The sequence below is a fragment of the Balaenoptera musculus genome, chromosome 20, assembly GCF_009873245.2.
Source record: "Balaenoptera musculus isolate JJ_BM4_2016_0621 chromosome 20, mBalMus1.pri.v3, whole genome shotgun sequence".
NCBI lineage: Eukaryota > Metazoa > Chordata > Mammalia > Artiodactyla > Balaenopteridae > Balaenoptera > Balaenoptera musculus.
In genome coordinates, this window is record NC_045804.1 from 46,796,654 (window position 1) to 46,818,400 (window position 21,747).

At 61.0% G+C, this 21,747-nt stretch overlaps 2 protein-coding genes across 5 annotated transcripts in view; one reads left to right on the forward strand and one right to left on the reverse strand.

Annotated features, from left to right (window-relative positions):
* The first annotated feature begins 577 nt into the window (after positions 1 to 577).
* Positions 578 to 10,366, forward strand: HIC1 (HIC ZBTB transcriptional repressor 1). 3 transcript variants are annotated; one of them, XM_036836908.1, is made up of 2 exons: positions 578 to 642; positions 8,033 to 10,366. In XM_036836908.1, the coding sequence occupies exon 2, from the start codon at positions 8,053 to 8,055 to the stop codon at positions 10,201 to 10,203; it is 2,151 nt and encodes a 716-aa protein (XP_036692803.1). In that variant the 5' UTR covers positions 578 to 642; positions 8,033 to 8,052; the 3' UTR covers positions 10,204 to 10,366. The 3 variants fall into 3 exon arrangements, with proteins under 3 accessions (XP_036692803.1, XP_036692804.1, XP_036692802.1); XM_036836909.1 differs by lacking the exon at positions 578 to 642 and adding an exon at positions 6,189 to 6,576; XM_036836907.1 differs by lacking the exon at positions 578 to 642 and adding an exon at positions 7,432 to 7,698.
* Positions 10,367 to 11,183: 817 nt separating this feature from the next.
* The window catches only part of SMG6 (SMG6 nonsense mediated mRNA decay factor), a 234,829-nt gene continuing 224,265 nt past the window's right edge, over positions 11,184 to 21,747 (reverse strand). The window contains exons 16-19 of one of the 2 annotated variants that reach the window (XM_036835535.1): positions 19,889 to 20,042; positions 16,612 to 16,823; positions 16,219 to 16,300; positions 11,184 to 12,945 (exon numbers count right to left, since the gene is read on the reverse strand). In XM_036835535.1, the coding sequence (XP_036691430.1) occupies positions 12,815 to 12,945; positions 16,219 to 16,300; positions 16,612 to 16,823; positions 19,889 to 20,042 (579 nt within the window). In that variant the 3' untranslated portion in view covers positions 11,184 to 12,814. The remainder of the gene's footprint in view (positions 12,946 to 16,218; positions 16,301 to 16,611; positions 16,824 to 19,888; positions 20,043 to 21,747) is intronic. The other variant, XM_036835536.1, reaches the window with a different exon arrangement.

Genomic DNA, 21,747 nt, shown 5'->3' on the forward strand with positions numbered 1-21,747 from the left:
CTGTTGGACAGTATGTCCTGCGTGGGCCTCACCTTCCTAATCCATAAAATAGGTTGGCGGTGTGGTGCCCTAAGTGATTTTCAAGATACTAAAAAACTCTAACATTGTACAGTCAGTCCTTTGGTTTTTTCCCCTCTCTGACCACCTTCAGATGGGTTCAGACTGCAAAAGACTTTGTCTCTTCAAGACATCCCTACCATTTCTCTTTTCTACCTCTCACTCCACCTCTAGAGTTCCTAAAGCTCTTGGGAGAGAGAGTCCCTAAGCAAAGAACCCTCAACAGCCCCAGTCCTAGAGCTTCTGCTCAGAGAAACGTGTCCCCCTCCCCTGTTCATTCTAAGTGCCCAGAGCTGGGGTCTCCCACCACCACCACCCCCTTACAAGGACATAGTAGCCTAAGAGAATACTTAAGATCGAAATAGCTTTCTGCCGTTTGCAAAGATTTTTACTTACATGATCTTATTTGGTCCTCACAACAGGCCTGCCAGAAAGGAGGGATTATTATCTCATTTTATGGAAGGCTCAGAAACAACATGGCCCCTTAACAACCAGTTGATGGTGATGCCAGGTTGGACCGCCTGCTTCCCAGTGCACTACGCCCATGTGCACACACTACAGATGTCCACCGGATTCCAGAATCAGGTGCATTTTAATCCAAGACCTCAGTGTCCTTGGGTGGGAAGAAAATGTGTGGGTGTTGATTAGCTGTGAAACCAGCACCAGCTGCCTTAGAAGTAGTTTAGAAAAGGAGGGGGTATGGAGAGGTAGAGAAAAATTGGATTAACGGGTGGCAGGGCTGGGTTGCATTAACCATTCCCAACACCGTCCCTTGGGAGGTCCTGAACCCAATAAACAACAGTCAGCCCGTGGGTGATGATGGTGGTGGCAGGTGACATGCAGAATGTTTTTGAAGAGGTCATTGCTTACACTTCACTGGCCCAAGAGGACTTCAGCTCCTCTGATATTTACTCCCCCTCTTTTGGGTTAATTTGAGACATTGTCTAAAACTGGAATACAGCATCTAAAGATAGACTGAGGTGAGGAGGCTGGTATGTTCAGACAACGGTTTAAGGTCTGGTTAACTTTACAAGTTTTATGGCTTCCTGAGGGTTGGGGAACCCTTCTTATCCTTCAAGACCCAGAGGGAAAAAGAGAGGGAAGAGGAGTGAGGGAAGGCTGTGACTCCATCAGGACATGGGTTCAAGGTTTACCCTTTGCCCTCTGCCTACTCAGCTAGGGGTTCCTGGAAGAATGAGGTCGTGGCGCATTCAGGAAAACTTTCCTCCGCCTACCCACTTCGGTCCCCAGAATGCAAACATTTTTCCAGGTCCCAGCAGCCTCCCTCCCACCAAGGAGATAAAAAGAACCCAAATCCCAGAACTACCCCTTCTCTCACAATCCCCTGGGTGCAGTACCTCGGCTAGGAGGACAGGACGGTCACTGAGGGGGACGGTCAGGCATACTCCGCAGACCGCGCTTCTTTCTCTGCCTCGGTGGATGCCCGGCTCCGGAGTAGCCCGCCTCCCTGCGCCTCACCTCCCGCCACCCCCGCAGACACATGGGCTCTCGATTCGCCGCCTCCGCTTCCTCCTGCTCCGAGTCTCCCCCATCCCGGCCCCGGCGGTGCGCTGCGCGGCGCGGCGCGTGGGCGTGCTGCGGGGCGACCATGGCTGTAGACTGTTACCTCCGGTTCCCACAGTAACAATCGAAAGCCACGGTTGCCCTGGAGACGCGGGGGCGGGGCGCGCGCTGCTGACGGCACTACGGCAGCTCCAGTTAGGCTGACGTCAGGACCGCGGAGTTGGGGGACGGCGGCGGCGCGGGCGCGGGCGCGGGCGCGGGCGGGGGACGGCGCTCTCGGCAGGGGCCGGGCGCTGGACTCCTGGGGCTATGAGATGTGCGTGTAGGCCGGCAGCCCCTCAGTAGCCCTTGGGGACCGGGGACGGGACGGCTCGATGGCGGTGCCCGCGCCGGATCAGCACCGCGGACAGCGGCGGCGCGGGCAGCGAGGGCGGGGCTGAGGGACCCTCGGGGACAGAGGGGCCGGGGGCGCGGCAGGTGGCCCGGTCCGCGGTCCTGGGGCGGGGCCAGGCGTCGGTGGCCGTGACTGGAGACTGTTACTGAGGGCGGCCCGGGCAGTAAGCAGTCTAGAGCCAAGGTGCCGGCGCGCTGCCCGGGCAGGGTGGCTCCGTCGCCCGCAGCTGGGGGCGCTGCTGCTCTTCCTCCCCCGCGTCTCCAGCCCTTCTCTGACCCAGCGCTTGCGGACAGGCACGTGGCCCTTGACGTCAAAACCCTGTGACGTCAAAGATGTCCCTGCAGAGAGGCACTTCCGGCTGCGGGGAGGGGGGGCGGGCGATGGGGGCGGGGCAGTCCGGCCGAGGCCCCGCCCCCGCCTGGTCCTGAGAGGACAGCTCCTCCTGCAGAGGCGGGAAGTTGGGGGCGCTGAGGGACCAGCTCGACGGGACGGGGAGGGGGCGCCCCCGGCTGAATGAGGGGAGGGGCCCCGAGAAAGCTGCGGCCAGGGCGGCGGGTAGGTGGGCGTCTGTCTCTCGCCGGCGCCCCAGCTCAGGCGACCGGGGGCAGCGAGGCTGAGTCACCGCTCTGCGGGGAGGAGAGGAGGGGGCGCATCTCCTGGGGCGCCAGCACCTTCGTCCCACTTTCTTGGGAGGATGGCGCAGGAGCTCCAGGAAGAGCCGCAGGGACTCTGAGGTCCGTCCTCTGACCGACGCTCCTCCGAAGTGGCTGCGTCTCCATCCGGGCGCAGGCAGGTGCTGCACAGGGTTCTGCGTACGCCTCCGGCTCCGGCTCCAGCAGTTGCGAGTGGACCCTCGTCCCCTCCACCCTGTCCCCAACCCCACCCCTTAGGGGCCCCTCTAACCTGCAGCCTGTCGGTCTCCTCCTTGCCCTCCAGTCCGTGTCCGTGCCCGTGCATCGGTCCATCTGTCGCCCGTTGGTCGGTCAGTCCCGCTTACCTGTCGGCTGTATTGCGTCCGCGCCCGCTCGCCTCCCGCAGCCGGGCTGGCGCGGCGGCTTTTATAGGCGCGCGTAGTACTCGTGCGGCGGCTCATTCATGCGGCCGCGGCTCCTACACACTGACGCGCTGCCGACGTCAGCAGGGAATTTAGGAAACGGGAAGAGGGGCTATTTATAGTGGCGAGGCGGGGTGGGGGTGGGGTGGGGTGGTGGGGACCGAGGCGACGGGGAGCTGGGAGGGGGAGGAGGGCGCACGGAAGCAGGAACGGGGAGGGGGAGCCCGAGCCCCCTGTACCGGTCTACAAGGGGTTAACTTTCCGGAACTGCGGGCTGGGGGCCCGCGAGAGGACAGTGCGGGGAGGGGGGACGGGTCCATTACAGATTTATTCACTCTGGGACACCTGGGGGCGCAACCCCACCCTCGCCCGGCCTTCCGAGGCCCTCACCCAGTAGCCCCACTCCCACTCCTCAGTTCCTGGACCCGACGGCTCTGTGACGTCACAGGATGCCCCGCGGCGGCGTTATACCCCACAAGGCCACTGCGGTGTCGTCACCCTTGGGGGGTAGGGGGCAGGAGAGGAAGCTGGACCCTCAGAGGGGCCTCTGGCAGCATCTAGAGCTGTGGTGTCAGGGACATGAGGAAAGAGGAGTGGGGGAGCCCAGGGGTCTGGAAGGCTTTGTAGGAGGAGGCTGGGCCTGGAAGGAAAGGCTCAGTGGGAGTCCAGGTACCAGACGGGAACTGGAGACGCGAGGGAAGGCAGAAAAGTTGAGGAGGGTGGCTTGGACTCCCCAGGAATGAGCAAGAGGGTCCTCTATGGGGGAGGTGGGGGAAAGGTGGCAGGAGAAGGGAGAGAGAGGAAGAGGAAGCCTCAGCAACTGGAGGGGAGGAGGACTGGTCCACAATGCCAGTTTCAGAGCCTGACACTCAGCAAACCGCGTTTAGGACCCATTTGTGGAATGAGGGACACTGGCAGCTTAGCAGAGAAGAGTCTCTGGGGGTAGGAGGGAAGAGACCACTTCCTGGAGGAGTTAGAGTTCCTGGAGGTCAGAATTGGCAGGAAGAGTCCATGCAATGTGAGGCAAAGTTCTCCTGGACAGGATCAGGGAAATGAATGATCCTGGCCCAACCTAGCTCCATCAGTGGGGGAGGGGAGTGTGTACAGAGAGAGGAGCTGGATTAGGGTGGGGAGGGGACAATGCCAGGCCAAAGCAGGTGGAACTAGGGAGGGAGGGAAAGGTCAAAGATTGAGGAAGAGTGAAGTCCACAGGAGGGCAGCTATGCTGGGGGCAGACCCTCCCATACAGATGTAAGGACAGTGTGAGAATAGGGGTCGGGAAGTGGGAATCTGGGGAGACTGTTGAAGAAAAACAAAAATAGTGGGCACAGGGGACCCTAGGGTGGGTCCACAGTAGACAGACTCCACTGCACAGAGACAGGGCTGAGTGGATCCTTGTGGGGCTAGGATCTGGCCCCATCAAGGGGATAAAAGATTACAGCAGAAATGGGGTCAAAGAGGTCCTGCATACCCTTTGGGATCTGGCCTCCTAGAGTTCCCCCCCCCACCGCCTTTTTTTTTTTTTTTTTTTTGCCCCCAGCGTTTGTCCCACTGGTTCTCTTCTCCAGGAATGCCTTCCTGCCTGGGGGGAGAACTCCTGTTCATCCATCAAAGCCCAGATTTAAGAGCACTGCTCAGGAGTCTTCCCGCCTCCCCCCAGCACTCCATACACTTTTCCACCTCAGCACACAGCACATCTCTCCGCCAAGATGTTGAGGTCCACCTTCCCGGGAGGCTGTCAGCTCATTTTCATTCTTGGAACCTCACTACTTCCTTAGCGAGGACTCTGGGGCAGGGGTGGGGGAGATGGAGAAGAGGACTGGGATAAGATGGACCCAGAACACGGAGTGGAAACAGGGTAAGGGCGGACTCGGGAAGCAGTGGGAGTCAGAAGAACCTCTGGGGACCATGAGCCGCCTCCTGGCCCCGAGGCCATGAAGTCCCCTGCTGAGGAAAGGGAGCCTCTGGGGGGCGCCCGAGACCTTGGTGTCTGTCAGGGACCGCGAGTGGCCGCGCCGGCGGCCCCTCAATGAGTGACTCAGCCACTACTTCTGGCGCGGGCGTGGGGGCGAAGGATGGAGCGCGGGGCGGGCGGAGGGGTGGAGGGGTGGGTGGGCGGCGAGCGCGGCCCCCACCGCCCAGCGGCCCTGCGCGGTTGCTAAGCTCTCCAAGGCCTCGGAGAGACGCGATATGGGCGAACCTCATCGGTTACTATGGTAACTCTGCGCCCCAGCCTCTCGCGCTCGGCGGCTGAGGGAGGCGCAGCCAATCAGAAACTGCAGGCGTTCTTGGGGACCCACTCCCACCCCCCCCCCATGTGGGCGGGGGTCAGAAGGTGCGGGGAAGAGGCGGAGCGTGGGCTGCGGAGGCCCACTCAGCCACACAGGCGCTGGCTGCAGGCCTGATGTGCCGGGGCGGCTCGGGGACACTTCCGGAGTTAGCTGTGCGAACGCCCGCTCTCTAGTGCGGGGTGCCCTCCCTCCCAGAAGGGGCGTCACCTGCAAGAACCCGGCCTTCACGTGGGGTGCAGGACCTTGTGGGGGATCCCGGGCTGCAGGCCGTCCTGTGACTTTTCTCTCGGGTCCGTGGGTTTGGAGACGAGGTCGTTCAAGCGGGTCGTCCCTCAAACGGCTCACACGGGGAATCTTGGGTCGCTTCTGTGGGACCCCCAAGAGGCGCTGTCCAGCCATTCCCAGTCGCATATCCTGGGGTCCCTCCAGAGGCCTGCAAGTTCAGGGTGGGCTGTTTGGGTACCACCTCTGCCCAGGTCATGGAGGGCCCTACATGACAGTCCCCTGAGTATGCCAGAAAGCCAGATCTCGGACTCCGGAAGGGGACAGGTGTGTGTCTGTGCAAACATGAGCGCCCGCGGGTGTCAATGCCTGGAGAGGGTCTGGGTGCAAACGGGTTTATTCTGTGCATACCTATCCCATGTGGCTAAGTGAGGGTGGGTGTGTTGGGGGGTTACAAATGGACAGTCTCAACCAGGAATATCTAAGGAGGGTCCCCTAAGATCGTGTCTGTCTTCTTCTTCCTTAGGATTTCCAAAACCTCTCTCCCACCATCTACTGTCCCCTCCTTGCGGGCAGGACTTAACTGAATTGGGGCAATGTGAGAATTTAGAAATAGGTACAGGGGAGCATTCAGCTCAAAACTCCGGGGTTTGCGGGGCTCGCAAGACCGAGGCTGGGGCCTCCAGGTGGGCACATCTGGGAGGCTGAATCTGCCAATAGGCCCCCCTCCTCTGAGTCCAGCTCCGCATCTGGGCGCCTCCGGCCCAGGTGCGCAGGAAGGAGGCTGTGGCTGTGTCGCGCAAAGTCCCTCACGGCCGCGAGGTGGCGCCATAGCTGCAGCAGCACCCGCCGGCCCGGGCCGCTCCAGATAAGAGTGTGCGGAAAGCGCGGCGGGGCTGAGACGCGACCAGGACGCGGGGAGGACGGACCAGCAGGACAGACCGACCGGGGGCCCGGCGGGCGGAGGGCAGCGCAGCCACGTCCCCCCTGGATCCGCCGGCAGCCGGGCCCGGGGCTTCCGACATGCCCCCCAGGTAGGTTCTAGGGGTGGGGACCGGGAGGGACAGGGGACCCGAACAGCCCGGTCCTCGCGCGCTGGCCGCCTCGGGCGCATCCTCTGGCGCGGGCGCCCCAACGCGGCTGGCGTTCAGGGCTCCGGGTGTCGCCCCTAGAGGACTCAGGACTGCCGGGCCGCTGCTCTGCGCCGGGTTCACGGCAGGGTCAGCGGCCCGGGGCCGGCTCTGCCCGCACATGGGCTAGAGAAGCGAGGGGAAGGGAAGGGGAGCTGGCGGGCGGGGCTGGCAGGGGCGCTGCCCTCCCTGGCACAGCGCGGCGCCTGGCAGCGGGGCGGGTGGGGCGCCGACTAGGAGCTGCCACCGCCACGGGGAGGGAAGCCCGGCCGGGCGGCGGCCGCAGGTAACGGGCCGCGAGGCCCTGGGGGCCAGGCGGGGAATAGGGTCGGGCGGGCGAGCGGCCGGCCGGGGAGCTCAGGGCTCGGTTCAGGCCCGGCGGCCGCCTGGCTGCCGAAATTGGGGGCCGAGAGGAAAAGCTGGGAGCCGAGGGACTGCGGCTGGTGCGCTCCTCCCGGCCTGTCTGAAGTTGGGAAACTTTTCCCCAAGTTTGGGGCGGCAGAGGTCCCGTGGAGAAGGGGCCGAGGGGAGCTGGGGAGGGAGGCGCCAGGCCCGCGAATGCAGAGCGGAGGCCGAGGCTGGGGCCGGGAGGCGGGTGGGGCGCAGGCCGGGGTCAGGGCCGAAGCCGGCTGTGCGCGGTGCCCGCCCGGGGCGCTGCCCCCTCCCTCCCTTGGGAGCTGCGTGGCTCCCCCCTCCCCCCCACCTGCTTCCTGCCTCAGCCTCCTGCCCCGATATAACGCCCTCCCCGCGCCGGGCCGGCCTTCGTGCTCTGCCCGCCACGGCAGCCGCTGCCTCCGCTTCCCGCGCCACGGGCCGCCGCCCGGGCCTCAACTGAGGGCCTGACAGCCCCCGGCCAGGGCGGCGCCACGGCGGGCACCGCGCTCCCCTCCTCCGGACCTCTTCCCCCAACTGGGGCAACTTCTCTCGAGGCGGGAGGCGCTTTTTTCCGGCTCCCTTGTATCCCACTTGGGCAAACTTCTCAGCCCTGAATGACTTTTCCTGCAGCGGACATTTTCCTCAAATCGGGTAACTGTTTCCGAAAGGGTCGCTTCGCCCGAACAGTTTTCTCCTCGGAAGCCCCCAGAACCCAGGCGGTGAGCCCGGCGGTATCGGGCCTGGGGGTGCAGGCCAACCTGGCCTCCTCTCCGCCAGCCAGTCTCGGCTCCTTCTTTTGGTCCAGGCCGGCCGGCCCAGGCTCCCACTCTTGGAGGCCGCGGATCCTCCGCCAGTGCCCAGGCCGCGGTGCTCAATGCCCCTGCCCAGCTGAGGGGAAGGGGAAGTGGAGGGGAGAAGCGCCGGACTGGGTGCAGGCAGCGAGGGCTCGGTGCGGCTCTGACCCGGCTGGTGTGTGTCCCCGCAGGAGATTGTGCTGGGCAGACGATGCTGGACACGATGGAGGCGCCCGGCCACTCGAGGCAGCTGCTGCTGCAGCTCAACAACCAGCGCACCAAGGGCTTCTTGTGCGACGTGATCATCGTGGTGCAGAACGCCCTCTTCCGCGCACACAAGAACGTGCTGGCGGCCAGCAGCGCCTACCTCAAGTCCCTGGTGGTGCATGACAACCTGCTCAACCTGGACCATGACATGGTGAGCCCGGCCGTGTTCCGCCTCGTGCTGGACTTCATCTACACCGGCCGCCTGGCTGATGGGGCGGAGGCGGCGGCGGCGGCCGCCGTGGCCCCGGGAGCCGAGCCGAGCCTGGGCGCCGTGCTGGCCGCCGCCAGCTACCTGCAGATCCCCGACCTCGTGGCGCTGTGCAAGAAGCGCCTCAAACGCCACGGCAAGTACTGCCACCTGCGGGGCGGCGGCGGTGGCGGCGGCGGCTACGCACCCTACGGGAGGCCGGGCCGGGGCCTGCGGGCTGCCACGCCCGTCATCCAGGCCTGCTACTCGTCCCCGGCCGGGCCTCCGCCGCCGCCCACCGCCGAGGCGCCGTCGGGCCCCGAGGCCGCGGTGAACACGCACTGCGCCGAGCTGTACGCCTCGGGCCCCGGCCCGGCCGCCGCGCTCTGCGCCCCGGAGCGCCGCTGCTCCCCGCTCTGCGGCCTGGACCTGTCCAAGAAAAGCCCGCCGGGCTCCGCGCCTCCCGAGCGGCCGCCGGGCGAGCGCGAGCTGCCCCCGCGCCCAGACAGCCCTCCCAGCGCCGGCCCCGCAGCCTACAAGGAGCCACCGCTCGCCCTGCCGCCCCTGCCTCCGCTGCCCTTCCAGAAGCTGGAGGAGGCCGGACCGCCTCCGGACCCGTTCCGCGGCGGCGGCGGCGGCGGCAGCCCGGGACCCGAGCCCCCCGGCCGCCCCGACGGGCCCAGCCTCCTCTACCGCTGGATGAAGCACGAGCCAGGCCTGGGCAGCTACGGCGACGAGCTGGGCCGCGAGCGCGGCTCCCCCAGCGAACGATGCGAGGAGCGAGGCGGGGACCCGGCCGCCTCGCCCGGGGGTCCTCCGCTCGGCCTGGCGCCGCCGCCGCGCTACCCGGGCAGCTTGGACGGGCCTGGGGCGGGCGGCGACGGCGACGACTACAAGAGCAGCAGCGAGGAGACGGGCAGCAGCGAGGACCCCAGCCCACCCGGCGGCCACCTCGAGGGCTACCCGTGCCCGCACCTGGCCTATGGCGAGCCCGAGAGCTTCGGTGACAACCTGTACGTGTGCATCCCGTGCGGAAAGGGCTTCCCCAGCTCGGAGCAGCTGAACGCGCACGTGGAGGCGCACGTGGAGGAGGAGGAGGCGCTGTACGGCAGGGCCGAGGCGGCTGAGGTGGCTGCAGGGGCCGCCGGCCTCGGGCCCCCTTTTGGAGGCGGTGGGGACAAGGTCGCTGGGGCTCCGGGGGGCCTGGGCGAGCTGCTGCGGCCGTACCGCTGCGCGTCGTGCGACAAGAGCTACAAGGACCCGGCCACGCTGCGGCAGCACGAGAAGACGCACTGGCTGACCCGGCCCTATCCGTGCACCATCTGCGGGAAGAAGTTCACGCAGCGCGGGACCATGACGCGCCACATGCGCAGCCACCTGGGCCTCAAGCCCTTCGCGTGCGACGCGTGCGGCATGCGCTTCACGCGCCAGTACCGCCTCACCGAGCACATGCGCATCCACTCGGGCGAGAAGCCCTACGAGTGCCAGGTGTGCGGCGGCAAGTTCGCCCAGCAACGCAACCTCATCAGCCACATGAAGATGCACGCCGTGGGTGGCGCGGCCGGCGCGGCCGGGGCGCTGGCGGGGCTGGGGGGGCTCCCCGGCGTCCCTGGCCCCGATGGCAAGGGCAAGCTCGACTTCCCCGAGGGCGTCTTTGCTGTGGCGCGCCTCACGGCTGAACAGCTGAGCCTGAAGCAGCAGGACAAGGCGGCTGCGGCCGAGCTGCTGGCCCAGACCACGCACTTCCTGCACGACCCCAAGGTGGCGCTCGAGAGCCTCTACCCGTTGGCCAAGTTCACTGCGGAGCTGGGCCTCAGCCCCGACAAGGCGGCCGAGGTGCTGAGCCAGGGAGCGCACCTGGCCGCCGGCCCCGACGGCCGGACCATCGACCGTTTCTCCCCCACCTAGAGCGGTCTTGCCGCTGCGTGGCCCCGGCCCGCGCCCCTAGGCAGCGGCGGCGGTGACCACCAGCAGGCAGGCACACCGCGCCCGACGACTGTAGTAGCTGCGGCAGCGTCGCCGCAGGGGCGGCGGCCCCACCTGGCCTCACTGCTTTGTGCCTTAGCCCGGGGGTGGGGGTGGGGAGAAAACCCCGGGACGGGGGTGGGATGGGGGAAGGGAGATTTATATTTTTGATATCAGCTTTGACCAAAGGAGACCCCCGGCCCTTCTCCGCCTCTTCCTGTGGTTCGTTGGCCCCCTCCCCCGGCTCCGTGCTGCTCTTGGGGGAAGGGGTGTCACTGTTGGGGCGCTCCCAGCCCTACCTCCGGCCCTTGCGACCACACCCATTCTCACTGTGAATCTCCCCGCTGGGGTCGGAGCGTCGGGCAGAGTTGGGGAGCGGGGAGGGGACTGAGCCGGCCGGAGGGCCCCCCTCCCCCTCCCCCGCCCGCCCCGGGACTGATAATGTGAAGTTCCTCATTTTGCACAAGTGGCACTAGCCCCAGGGCTAACCTTTCCCTCCCTCTGGAGTCAGAGGGCTGAGACAGCCCTGGCCTACCCGGTCTCCCACTCCCGCGGTGGTCCCCCCCTCCCTTCCCTGGGGCCCCGGATCATATTTATTGCATGCGCCCTGGGCGGCCCCCCCAACCCCGAGCCCAGGCTGGGCTGGGCTGGAACGTGGTCTCTTTAGCTCCCTCCTCCTCGTTTGTATATTTCCTACCTTGTACACAGGCTCTTCCAGAGCCGCTTCCATTTTCTATACTCGAACCAAACAGCAATAAAGCAGTAACCAAGGACCCTGGACCCAGCGGATCTCTTCGCCCTGCACAAGGAGCTGGGTGGGCTGCACCGGGGTGGGTGCAGGGGCCAGAAGCAGCACCCTCGTATAGGTGCGGTGGCTTGGACCTTCCCTCCCCGGTCCCAGAGACAGATCAGCAAGAGCTCAGGTACGTTTCATAACTAAAAATTTATTAAGGAAACAAATCCAGTGCTGCAAATGGGACAGAAAGGAGAGATGGGGTCTCCCACCCACCCAGTCGCCAGCCTTCATCCAGGGGAAAAGTTCTCAAAGGAGAGGCCAGGGACCCTAGACCCCAAAAAGCCCAGTCTTCTGAGGCCCTGGGGGACTCACAGCCCCAAATCGTCGGCCGTGGCTCTCCTGTACAGTTCCCCCTCCTTCTGGCATAATCTCGGGCCTCTGGGAGGGCACTGCCTCGCTCCCATCCTCTGGGCAGGCTGTATAGTCAGATGGGGGTGCTCTGGGGGATTCCCCCACTGGTCCCATCAAAACTTACTCCTGGCTCCGCCTCCAAACCCTGTCTTTCCCTAAGTCCCCCTCCATCCCTGTCCCTGGGTTGGGAGAACGCTTTCCCAGTAGGAAGCCTCCTGAGTGAAGCTTTGAACACAGGTGTCAGCTAAAGAGGCAACAAAAAACTCCAAGGCCAAAGGGCCCCTGGGTCAAGTTCTTCTAGGGCAAAGCTAGAAACAGGGTGCAAACTCCAGGCTAGGCAATGCTGCTCCCAGGCACTGGCCCACCCTACCCTCCCTCAGGCTGGGCTGGAGGAGCCTGGAAGTATCCCAGAGCACGGGGGCCTGGGAAAGGTGGTCAGCGGCAGGAACGCTTTCTTAAGTTCCTGCCACAGGTACCGCAGGAGAAGGATTCAGAGTGAGAGCCTCCATGGCAAGGAACTGAGGGACCAGAAGGTGAGAGGGATCAACTAGAAAGAGGAGGAGGGTGAGGGGGATGATTCAGGAGGGGGAGAGGGAGGGGGAGCTGAGAAGAGTCTGAGGAAATTTTGTGAAGTGGGAACTAGAGCAAAAGGAAGGCCAATGGAGGGAGACGGAGCAGGCAAAGGCCACCCAGGAAGCATGGGCCTGAGAGCAGATGTCCCTTCCGTACAGGCCCATGACCAACAGAGGGGAAAACAAGTGGCCAAGTACAGTGGACCCAGATTGGTAAGGGCGGGAAGAGCAGCGGGATGGGGGTGTGTGTGTGTGGCGGGGTGGGGGGGGGAGCCTAGGGCTGCTGTTCAGAACCCAGGTGGGGTCCATGGGGGAATCCAGGCCTCAGGGGGAGAGAGACGCCCTGAGCGCTCTCTTCATGGCGTGACCAAAGCCTCCTGGACGCTTTCGGGACAGGGGCTCTGAAGATGAAAGGGACCCGTGATCTCACCTGCATCTGATGGAAACTCTAACCCCCTGCCCCATCTCCAGCTGAGAAGGCGGCTGAGTCCCTGAGCTAAGAGGCCTTTCCCCAGCCCTAGAACCGGCCACGGGGAGGGAGAAAGGCTGAGCACGGGGGTCAGTCTGGCTCGCCCACCTGCCGTCACTGCAGCCGGCCACCTCCCTGCTAAATCCCGGCAGCCCAGGAGGGTCCCAGCGGCTTGCGCCCGGCCCTTGGGAGGGGCTCTGTGCGGAGCAGCTGCCCCCACAGCGCGGCCACGGCGTGGGGGGAGGAGGGTGGGTTACTGTCTGGGTGGACTGGTGGCTCAGGCACGCGGGCATCTCCTGTGCTACTCTGGGCGCCTGGTGGCCTCTCGGGAATGGTTCCGTGGGGGTGGGCCCCGCTCTGGCCCCCTCAGCCCACCTGGGCCCACGTGAGGAAGGCCGGGATGTCCCGCACAGGCACATTCCTGGTCAGCGCCTTCACACGCAGGTTCCGGTCATCCGTCAACAGCACCACCTCCCGCAGTAGCCGGATCGGCTCCTCTGTTGGCACGAGAGAGCGGAGGGACTTCACTGAGGGCAGGAGGCAGAGGCACTGGCTGCCTCTCCTCTTCCGGAGGGGAAAGCAGTCCTGGGGGCTCAAGGCGAGCCATATCTTGGCCCTTCCACAGGTCCTTTCCCTCGTGTGGACTATCAGCCGAGGGCGCCCCTCCCCTACTGGCTTAGGGAGGGCCACGATGGGCCAGGGCTGGCCTTCTGCTCTGGACCCCCGCCTCCAGCGTAGGGCTGTGTTGCCTCGTGCCCTGAGAGCTGCCCGACCTCCGCAAACCCCTCTTCTCAGGACCCTGAGCTGAGGGAGCAGAATCGGCCCTCCTATTCCTTCTGATGGCACGACTAGTCCTGGACTCAAAATATTCCTCTCCTCTGCACATCTTCTCCACCCACCCCCCCATCACCCCCCAAGGCCGGCAGATCCACGCTTTAGGTATTCAGAGGTAGAAAACTCAAGATGGAATACAAAACGTATCCAGGGCTCCTGGGAAGTGAGGAGAGGGGTTAGCTCAGGGAGCTCTGAGGAGAGGAGGGCGAGGGTCCCGGCAGAGCCCAGCCAAGGTGGCCCTGAGGTTAGAGCCAAAAGATTCCCTCTATTAAATAAACGTGATCCGTGTGTACGGTAAAAACCTCTAGGTACAGAAAAAGGAAAGGTAAAGTCGCATCATTCTCCCTGTTCTCTCCCTCATGTCTCTCTGTCTTGTTTCCCAGGGTAGAGCTGTGTATGTTTCCAGATTTCTTTATGCACATTTACAAGTATATATACTTGTTATATAAGCTTTTTTTCTATAACATTACAATCATACTCACCGTACCTACTTCATTCAAATTTTAAAGATTTTAAAGATCTTTCTATATCAGCACAAACGGATAGCCTTCGTTCTTTTTAGATGACTTTTTTAAGCAGGATATCTTCCCCCACTTCTTTCCCCCTAATTCCCTAACCTTTTAATAATGTATCGGGGAGAATTTAAACTGGGGCCAAGCACTCACACAAGTGACATCCCCACCCCTGCTAAGGCCCCTTGGGTGGCAGGTCCACTCCTCAGGCCCAGGCTGGGTGTTTGCTGACGGAGGTCCGGCAGACAGTGAGGCACAGGAAATGTCCTGCGGGGCTTGCTGACTGCGAGGGCTGGCGGGGCTGGGGGACTGCAAACATCCATGCCGGACCTGAGCAGTTTCAGGCTTGCCAGCTCCAGGCAGGGAGGCTGAGAACTGGCTGTCAGCCTTGGGAGGAGTCTGGGGGGAAGAGGGAGGGAGAGGCTCGTGGGGTTGATGGCGGTGAGAGAAGGGGAGAGGCGGAAGGAGGGTGTGGTGGGAGGTGAGCAGCTGTGGCGGACAGAGAGGGAGAGGAAGGCAGCCATGGGGAGAGGAGATGCTCTGAGACCGCTTGGCTGCTTGGGCCTGGCCCCTCGGGGTGTGTGCGGTGGGGCGGGGTGACGTGCAGTGCCATGTGGGGCTCCCAGCGGGCTGCCCAAGTCTGTCCACAGCCCCACTGGTCCTGCCCTGGGACTCAGACCAGGCGAGTCCCAGGCCTTAGGTCAGCCAACCAAGGCCCGGCATTGCTGGCAGGGGTCTGCAGGGGTTTCTGTGGATACTTTGAGACATTTTTAACAATAAACATCCTCTGTTTTGACACTGGTAACTTCACTTTGTTAGAAACCAGAGACTGTCATCTTGTCAGGCCCCATCCGCCATAATCCACATGATTTTAAAATTCAACATCGTTTACACATAAACATTTGGTGATGGTTTCTCTGTGAATCTGACAAGTTAATCTGCTAAGAATTCACACTGACAAATGGGGTTTGATTACACCAGCCGTTGCTGATGTAATTCTGATAGGGGCGGTCCCCAGGATGGCAATGGGTTCCTGTAGGCTGTTTGGGGTGAAGCGGGGCGGGGGGGGGGCGGGGGGGGAGAGACTAGGGCCAAAGCCAAAATGTGTCTCTGCTAAGAAAGAAACAGCTCTGAGGCTGGGTGGGGCCACAGCAGTATCTGAACCGTACTTCCCAACAAGGCCTTCTGCACTCCTGCCTACCTCTCCCTCAGAAGGTGCCCCTCTAGGAAGCTGCCTGGGAGCAGAGCCCAACCTCCTCTCTTGGGCTCAGCCAGGGCTCCTTTTTACCACTTGAATGCTCCGAATCTGGCCCTAAGGGACGGTACATGCAAGCCACGTGGCAGGACCCCTCTGAAGAACAGCAGCTGTGGGCTCATTACCAGCCTCAGGTACAGAGACTTGGGCAGCAGTGAGGGGCTGCACTGAAGTGGGTGGGAGGAGGGCTGGAGAGAAGACAATCCCCAGGCCAGCCTAGAAGCCAAGGCTAGGAAAGCAAGCAGAGACAAGAGATGGGTGACAACTAAGAGAAAATGACAAGAGGCTACATACACGCAGACACAGACTAAATGGTGAGAATTATCAGCTCTGCTGATGACACCGGGATAGGAAATCCTAGGAATTCCTTCCAAAAAAAGAAATGTCGGAGTCCTGGGAGCCGGGAGCAGAAAACACCTGAGCCTCGCTGACTCTGAGGGGCTGAGGGGCTGTCTCAGAGGCGAGATGGCTCTGGGTTGAGGGTGAGGTGCTCAAGCATCTGGAAGAGAACCTCTGGTTCCCAGATGGGATTCTGCTCACCAAAAGGGTTTTGAAAACTGGGCTGAGGGCTCAGTCCACAAGCTCTCACCTGCCTCCAAAGGGCTATGTCACACAACCAGAGAGACAGGAAGGAAAGGCCCGCTACTAGGTGGGGAAGCACTTCCACCACCACCCCCGCCCCCCCTACAGGGTAAACATTCACGGATGAATTGAGAGGATGAGCATGGCCAAGAACAGGGAGGTGGGCCCCAGGGACCACCAGGGACTGTCCTCAGAGCGGCAGAGGGCTGGGCTCAGGAGACCATGGCCAGAATAAGCTACACTGAATCATAAAGACATTCTTGCTGTCAGAGAACTCACCGAGGACCCAAGAAAAGAAATGGACGCATGCACAGTGGGAAAGTTCACAGTCTAGAGCCCAGCTTCCTGGGCTAGGCCCATCCCTAGTTGGCCGAGGGTCCACCTGAGGGTGGGGGAGTTGTGACAGGGAGGTCTGACTTCCAGGAGGGGAGGAAACTGGGCTGGCCTCAGGCTTGTATCAGGCCTGAACCCTGATTCCTTAAACTTCCCAGGCCAGAGTCAGTGGAGGGACCCTTCCCTAGGGCTGAGGAGGGTAGGACAAGGTAGGGAGGGGAAGGGATGGTCCCGAGGCAGAGGCAAAGCTGTACCTTTGCTGGTGGGCATGAAGTCCTTAGCTTTGTCTTGGCAGTAGTGGAGGCAGCAGGAGAGGATCAGGTCATCATTGTTGCCCTGGAGAAAGACAGGATAAGTGCCAGCGGGCAGGAGGGGGCGCCATGCAGAGGAGGCACAGGTATGCTCTGCCTCTGGGGTCCTGGGGAAGGTCACTTCCCAGTGTCCCTCCCAGACATGCCCTGGCCCTGCTTGGCCAGGTCCAACTGTGCCAAGAGTGATCTAGGGGACAAGGAACTCCCCCTCCTGGGCCTCGATGGTGGCCGTCCCCTCGGCTGCTCCGGCCAATTGGCCTTCCTCTAGCCCCTCCCTCCCGGAGACCCTGTTCTGAAGGCTGGCTATAGGTGCTCCCTTTCTGCCCTGGGTCTCACCAGCTGGCCAGTGATGTCCTCACTGCGGAAGGCGATGGATTCGAGTTCATTGCCACGGCTGGTCAGGGCCCGTAGGCAAGAGTCCCGACTCTCGAATCGCTGCTCGAGGAACTCAATGGACTTCCGGGCCTTTTCCTGCACCACACGGGCATAGCCCCCAGCCCGGTGGTCTGTCTCCTGCCCCTTGGCCAGGCCGTCCAGCTCATTGATCACTGATGAGACACAGTCCCGCAAGGAATCAGCCTCAGCAATCAGCAATCACGTCTGTCTTCGCCCGAGGCCTCGCTTTCCCAGCCAGCCCCTCCCCAGACCACAGAAGCCATCCTGCCCCACAGGAGTCTTCCAGTGAAACTAGGGGATCCTGGGGGGCAAGAAATGCCCCAGACTTTCCACAGTGTTCTATCTTCTTTCTGCCTCTTCCCCTGGGCCCCACCCTCCTCCTGGGAGGAACTTACAGGGAGTTTCTGGAGCTGCTGTATTCAGGGGAAGAAACCTGGCCCCTCTATCGCATTCCTCAGTTATAGAATCAAATCGAGAGGGTCCCTCAGGAGAGGCGAGGGTATGTAGCGGCTAGAGGAAAGAGGCACTCTCCCTCATCCGCGTGGGCCCCCACCACGGCAGTCCAAGAGGGGCCCAGTTCCATGCCCACCCCTGCCAGAGCGCAGGGAGGTCACGAGGTGGCAAGTGGGGATCACAGCCTCACTCGCAAGGACCCTGCTATTCCCCTAAACCCCTGGCACATCTACCTCCTCTGATAGTGCACGTGTGTGTGTGTGTGTGTGTCTGCCTGCCTATGTGTCTGGGACACAGCTTCATTTTCTGGTGAAGATTCTTTCCAAAATTCCAGCCAAAAGCCTGAGGTCAAGTGGGAAATATGCACTCCTTGGGGGCTCCGGGAGAGTTTGGGGTCTGAGGCCTCTCCTCAGTGCAGTGATTCATGGCTCGGGGAGTCGGCGTGAGCATGCTGTTCCATGGTGAGCCTGGCACTCACCGTCTGGGTATTCAGAGACACTTTCTGGAAAGGGCCCATGTGGGAATACACACACACAGACACACACACACACACACCATGCCTTCAGCAACCTGAGGCTGCAGTGTCCACACACACACACACACACACACACACACACACACACACGCCATGCCTTCAGCAACCTAAGGCTGCAGTGTCCACACAATGTATGGCTGAGGTTGCGGAGTAGTGGTGGATGGGTGTATGGTACAGCAAACAGAACATCAAACATGAAAAACTGGTATTCTATCCCAAAATCTGCTTTCCTGCTTCCAAACTAAACAGGCTTCAAAGGGGAAGCTTGTTTGTGCTTCTGCACCAGGCGGGGCTTCTCGAAGCTGGGGTCAGACCTAAGGAGCACGGAGCAGGTTAAAGAGCACAAGAAACAAGCAGAGAAGGCCGCCGGCTTAACCCTTCGTGCTCTGCGCACAGGGCGCACAGGGCGCACAGAGCAGGACTCCCCTGCGGCGCCTCGTTGAACAGGAGCCCCCTCTACAGCCCCTGAGAGCCAAAGCCCTGCCCAGCTGAGGACGCTTCAGAAAGGCTGGCCTGGATGCCGTGACAGAGTTGGCACTTCCCAGGGCCCCTGGGGGTTGACCATTTATTTATTCTCTATCTACCTTCTCCTCTGAGTTTTCTCATATATTTGCTCCCTCCCCACTGAATCTGGCTTCCCCCACTGAACCATAAGCTCTTCAAGGCCAAGGGCTGCAGCTCTGCCTTTCACTGGCTCCCTCGGGAACAAGAAGACTGAGCACACAGTAGGGGCACAATCGGTGCTGGTGACCGAGGGCTCTGCCAGCCTGGGATGGTGTCTGAGGCTCCTACCAAGACTCAGGGGGCTCCTGAGACGTCAGCAACCTCTCAGTTACACCATTTCCTGACCGTCTAGCAAAAAGTGACCAATTCACTTTCTTATCCCTGAAAATCTCCTGGGTAGGAGAGCACAGGGACATGCTATCCTGAAAGTTGCCCCACCCCGGGACCTGGTGAGGGTAGAGGGGAAGCTGCAACAACTCGATAGTCTGGCTCTACCTTGGGCAGACAAGCTGCTCTACTTTTGAAGAACAGAAAACCTTCCCTTGGGTCTAAGGGCCTGGGTTGAAGAGGCTCTGGCCAGGCCACATGGGGAGGGGGAAGGAAGACAGGGAGGGTGGAGGCGGGACGAGGGCTGCTTCAGTGCCAACATTCTCAGGTGGTGCTAACGTGTTTCCCACAACCCCCCAGGGTTCTATAGCCTCTACAGGGGCGGATGTTTCCTGCCCTTTGTTTCCACTCTCATCTGGCACTAAGACACTAGGGACTGGGAGGGAAGGCCCAGCGGAACATCTTGGCATGAATGTCAGAGGTGGCTTGGCAGGCAGACTGCCAGTCTGGCAGATTTTCCAGAGGACAGGGCTCCTAAACTTGCTCCAAGTGGCTGGTGAGAAGGGGACATTAAAAAGCCTGGGCTTGCCAACCATCTCCCAGACCCTTTCCCTCCACAGGATAGCTATCGGTGATATTAGCTGTATCAGTTATATCAGACAGCAGCCCGGAGCCCAGAGCACAAAGCCCATCCTGAAGCTGACCTACCACAGGGCTCCCAGAACCAGAGGTGCCTCAGACAGCCCTCTGGAGATAGCCCAGCTGGGCTCCTTTGGCCTGAGGGTGGAAGCAAGCTAGCTGGGTCCTGAGATGCTGACCCTGTACCAGCACCAATGACCAGACAGTGGTAAGAGCCCAAGTGGCAGGAATCCACACGCGTGAGCCAAGGGCTTGCTCTGGAGGGTTTCCATCAGCCTGGCCTTAGGGTGACATTGGCCAGAAGAATGTTACCTCGAACCAACAGAACGATCATGAAAAGCTACAAGACAATCAGACCAAAGGCATCTAAGCACTTCAAAACCCTCCCAGCCTCCCTGCCAGACCACCCAGCAGCACTGCCGCTATCTGCCAGGGCTGAGTGTTTACCAATAACGGGAACCAGCTTTGCTGTTTTACTGCAAGCTTTATAAGGATAAAAACAAGGGCTGGGCTCATGCAGCCTCTGGTTGCTGGGACACAGGAGTCCATTTGCTCAAGCAGTTTAAGCCATGGATCAGCCATAATAATTTGAACTGCTCTGATTATTAAACCATTTTCCTTGCCCCACACATTCCCTACTTCCCTGCAAATCCTGTCTTACACACACAGCAGGGTTCTGCCTGCCTGGCCCCCAGGCTGTGGGGCATGTGTGTAGAGGGGGTTACTGCGCACATGCAGGGCTGCTCTGGCCTGACTCACCGATGAGGGGCACCACCAGGATGTACTTCCTGCTCTCCAGCAGCTGTGCCAGACTGGCCAGGTGGTCAATGAAGCCGTTGGTGTCTGGTACGAGGAACAAGGGTCTGATCTCGAGCTCCATCTGCCTCATATGACTCTGGTCCTCCAGGACAGCCTACAGGGACACAGAACGGTGAGTGAGCCAGTGAGTGAGTAGGCAAGGGGTGGGCGAGTCAGGGCCCTGACTCCACGGTGTGTCAGCATCCTGCCTCTTCCCCCTCCAGAGAAATAGCCAGTCCCTGTCGGGACAGGCCCGAGGGCTGGGCAAAGCACTGCAACAAAAATCAGTGTAGACCAAATGGCTTGGGGAAACAGGCGTGACTAAAACCCCCGCATAGGACTGAGAAGGGACCTTGATGGTTATTGAAAATAACGGGTCTCTGAAAGTAAGACCTTGGGCTAAAAATCAGCAAGAGAGAGTTAGGTTCCTTGGATATGAAAGTGGTTTCACATTCGTTATCTAGGCAGCATATACAGGGGGTACTTCTCAACCCAGACACTTTTACGTATATGTATATCCCAAACAGAATTTATTTCAATTTACTTCACTGTGTACTTAAAAAAAGGAAAGAAAAAGAATAAACTCAAAGTCTATACAAAAAGAGTGATGCTGACAACTAATAATTAACGCCGAAGTCTCCCACGTCGGCAGGAGCCCACACGGTGGGATGGTTTAGGACCCAACTCACAGATGTGCAAAGAGCACCATCCAGACTGATGAGAATCGTCACCATCTTCCCCCACCAGCACGGTGATCCCTAAACAGTAGTCTTCTGTGTTCTACCTGCACTCCTCTGCCACGATTCTGTACAACCTATACTCTTGTTTACTTGATGTTTTTCTTTAAATTGACTTTACGTCAACTCGTTTTTGTGGCTCAGCAAATAATATCTGTGGTATCAGGAGTCTGAGAGCCTAGGAATATGTTTACCAGCGCAAGCTGCATTTCTGCAATAAAGAGTCAGAATGTCTGCTATGCATCATTGAAAAAACCCCTCATGTAGCACCAGTGGTCTGGGCACCACACCTCGGAAGGCACACTGCCTAGCGCCTGTTAGTCTTACAGATGTTCACATCTTTCAGGGAAGTTCCATGCTCATCGGTAAAAGCCCAATCTTCTCAAGTCTTCCAGGGCCTTGTGTGGCAGCAGCCCTTTGAGACTGGCTCTGGGTACACCTGTCACTATAGAACATGGTCACTATTGTGCTGCTTCCTCTTCTGGGGACCATGGCCAAGAAGCAAACTGATTTGCGGGCATCTGCCCAGACAGTGTGCTCCCTGTGTGCAGAGCCAGAGGGCACTGAAACAAACCCGGGAGGGGCCTGGCGAGCAGGTCCCAGCCCTGTCCTGCCCTCCCATGGCCTCCTGCCACACACCAACTTGCAGGGACAGAGACACAAGCACAGAGCAGGGGAGGAGATGTGCGTGCCAACTGAGGTGGGGCCCCACAGGCTGGGCCCTGGCCACTAACAGTCAGTGAGAAAGGTGATCAGGTTTCACTGGCAATGACAGTAAAACTGAAAGGGCATGCCTCTGAATGCTGGGGGTGGCTCCTCTGTGACCTGCTGGGGACCTCTCCCTATGAGTAAGTCACTGCTGCCACTGCCACCACAGCTGGTGGAAGGCACAGGACGCTGGCAGGCATGAGAAACGCAGCTGAAGGGCTCGCCCGCTGAAGTCTTCGTACTGCTCTCACCTCATGAAGGGAAAGCACCTCCGCTGCAGGCCACCTTCCCAGGGGATGTGGGTCACTGGCCCTCCCCACGGGGCTGCCAACTAGAGGGTGACACACATTCTACCGAACTCAGCTTGGGCATTAA

Bases quoted from the DNA above. Each gene is read 5' to 3' on its own strand.
- HIC1 (XM_036836907.1), top strand. From the start codon at position 7,662: ATGACTTTTCCTGCAGCGGACATTTTCCTCAAATCGG. The intron at 7,699-8,032 runs GTAACTGTTTCC...GTGTCCCCGCAG, and splicing joins GGACATTTTCCTCAAATCGG to GAGATTGTGCTGGGCAGACG.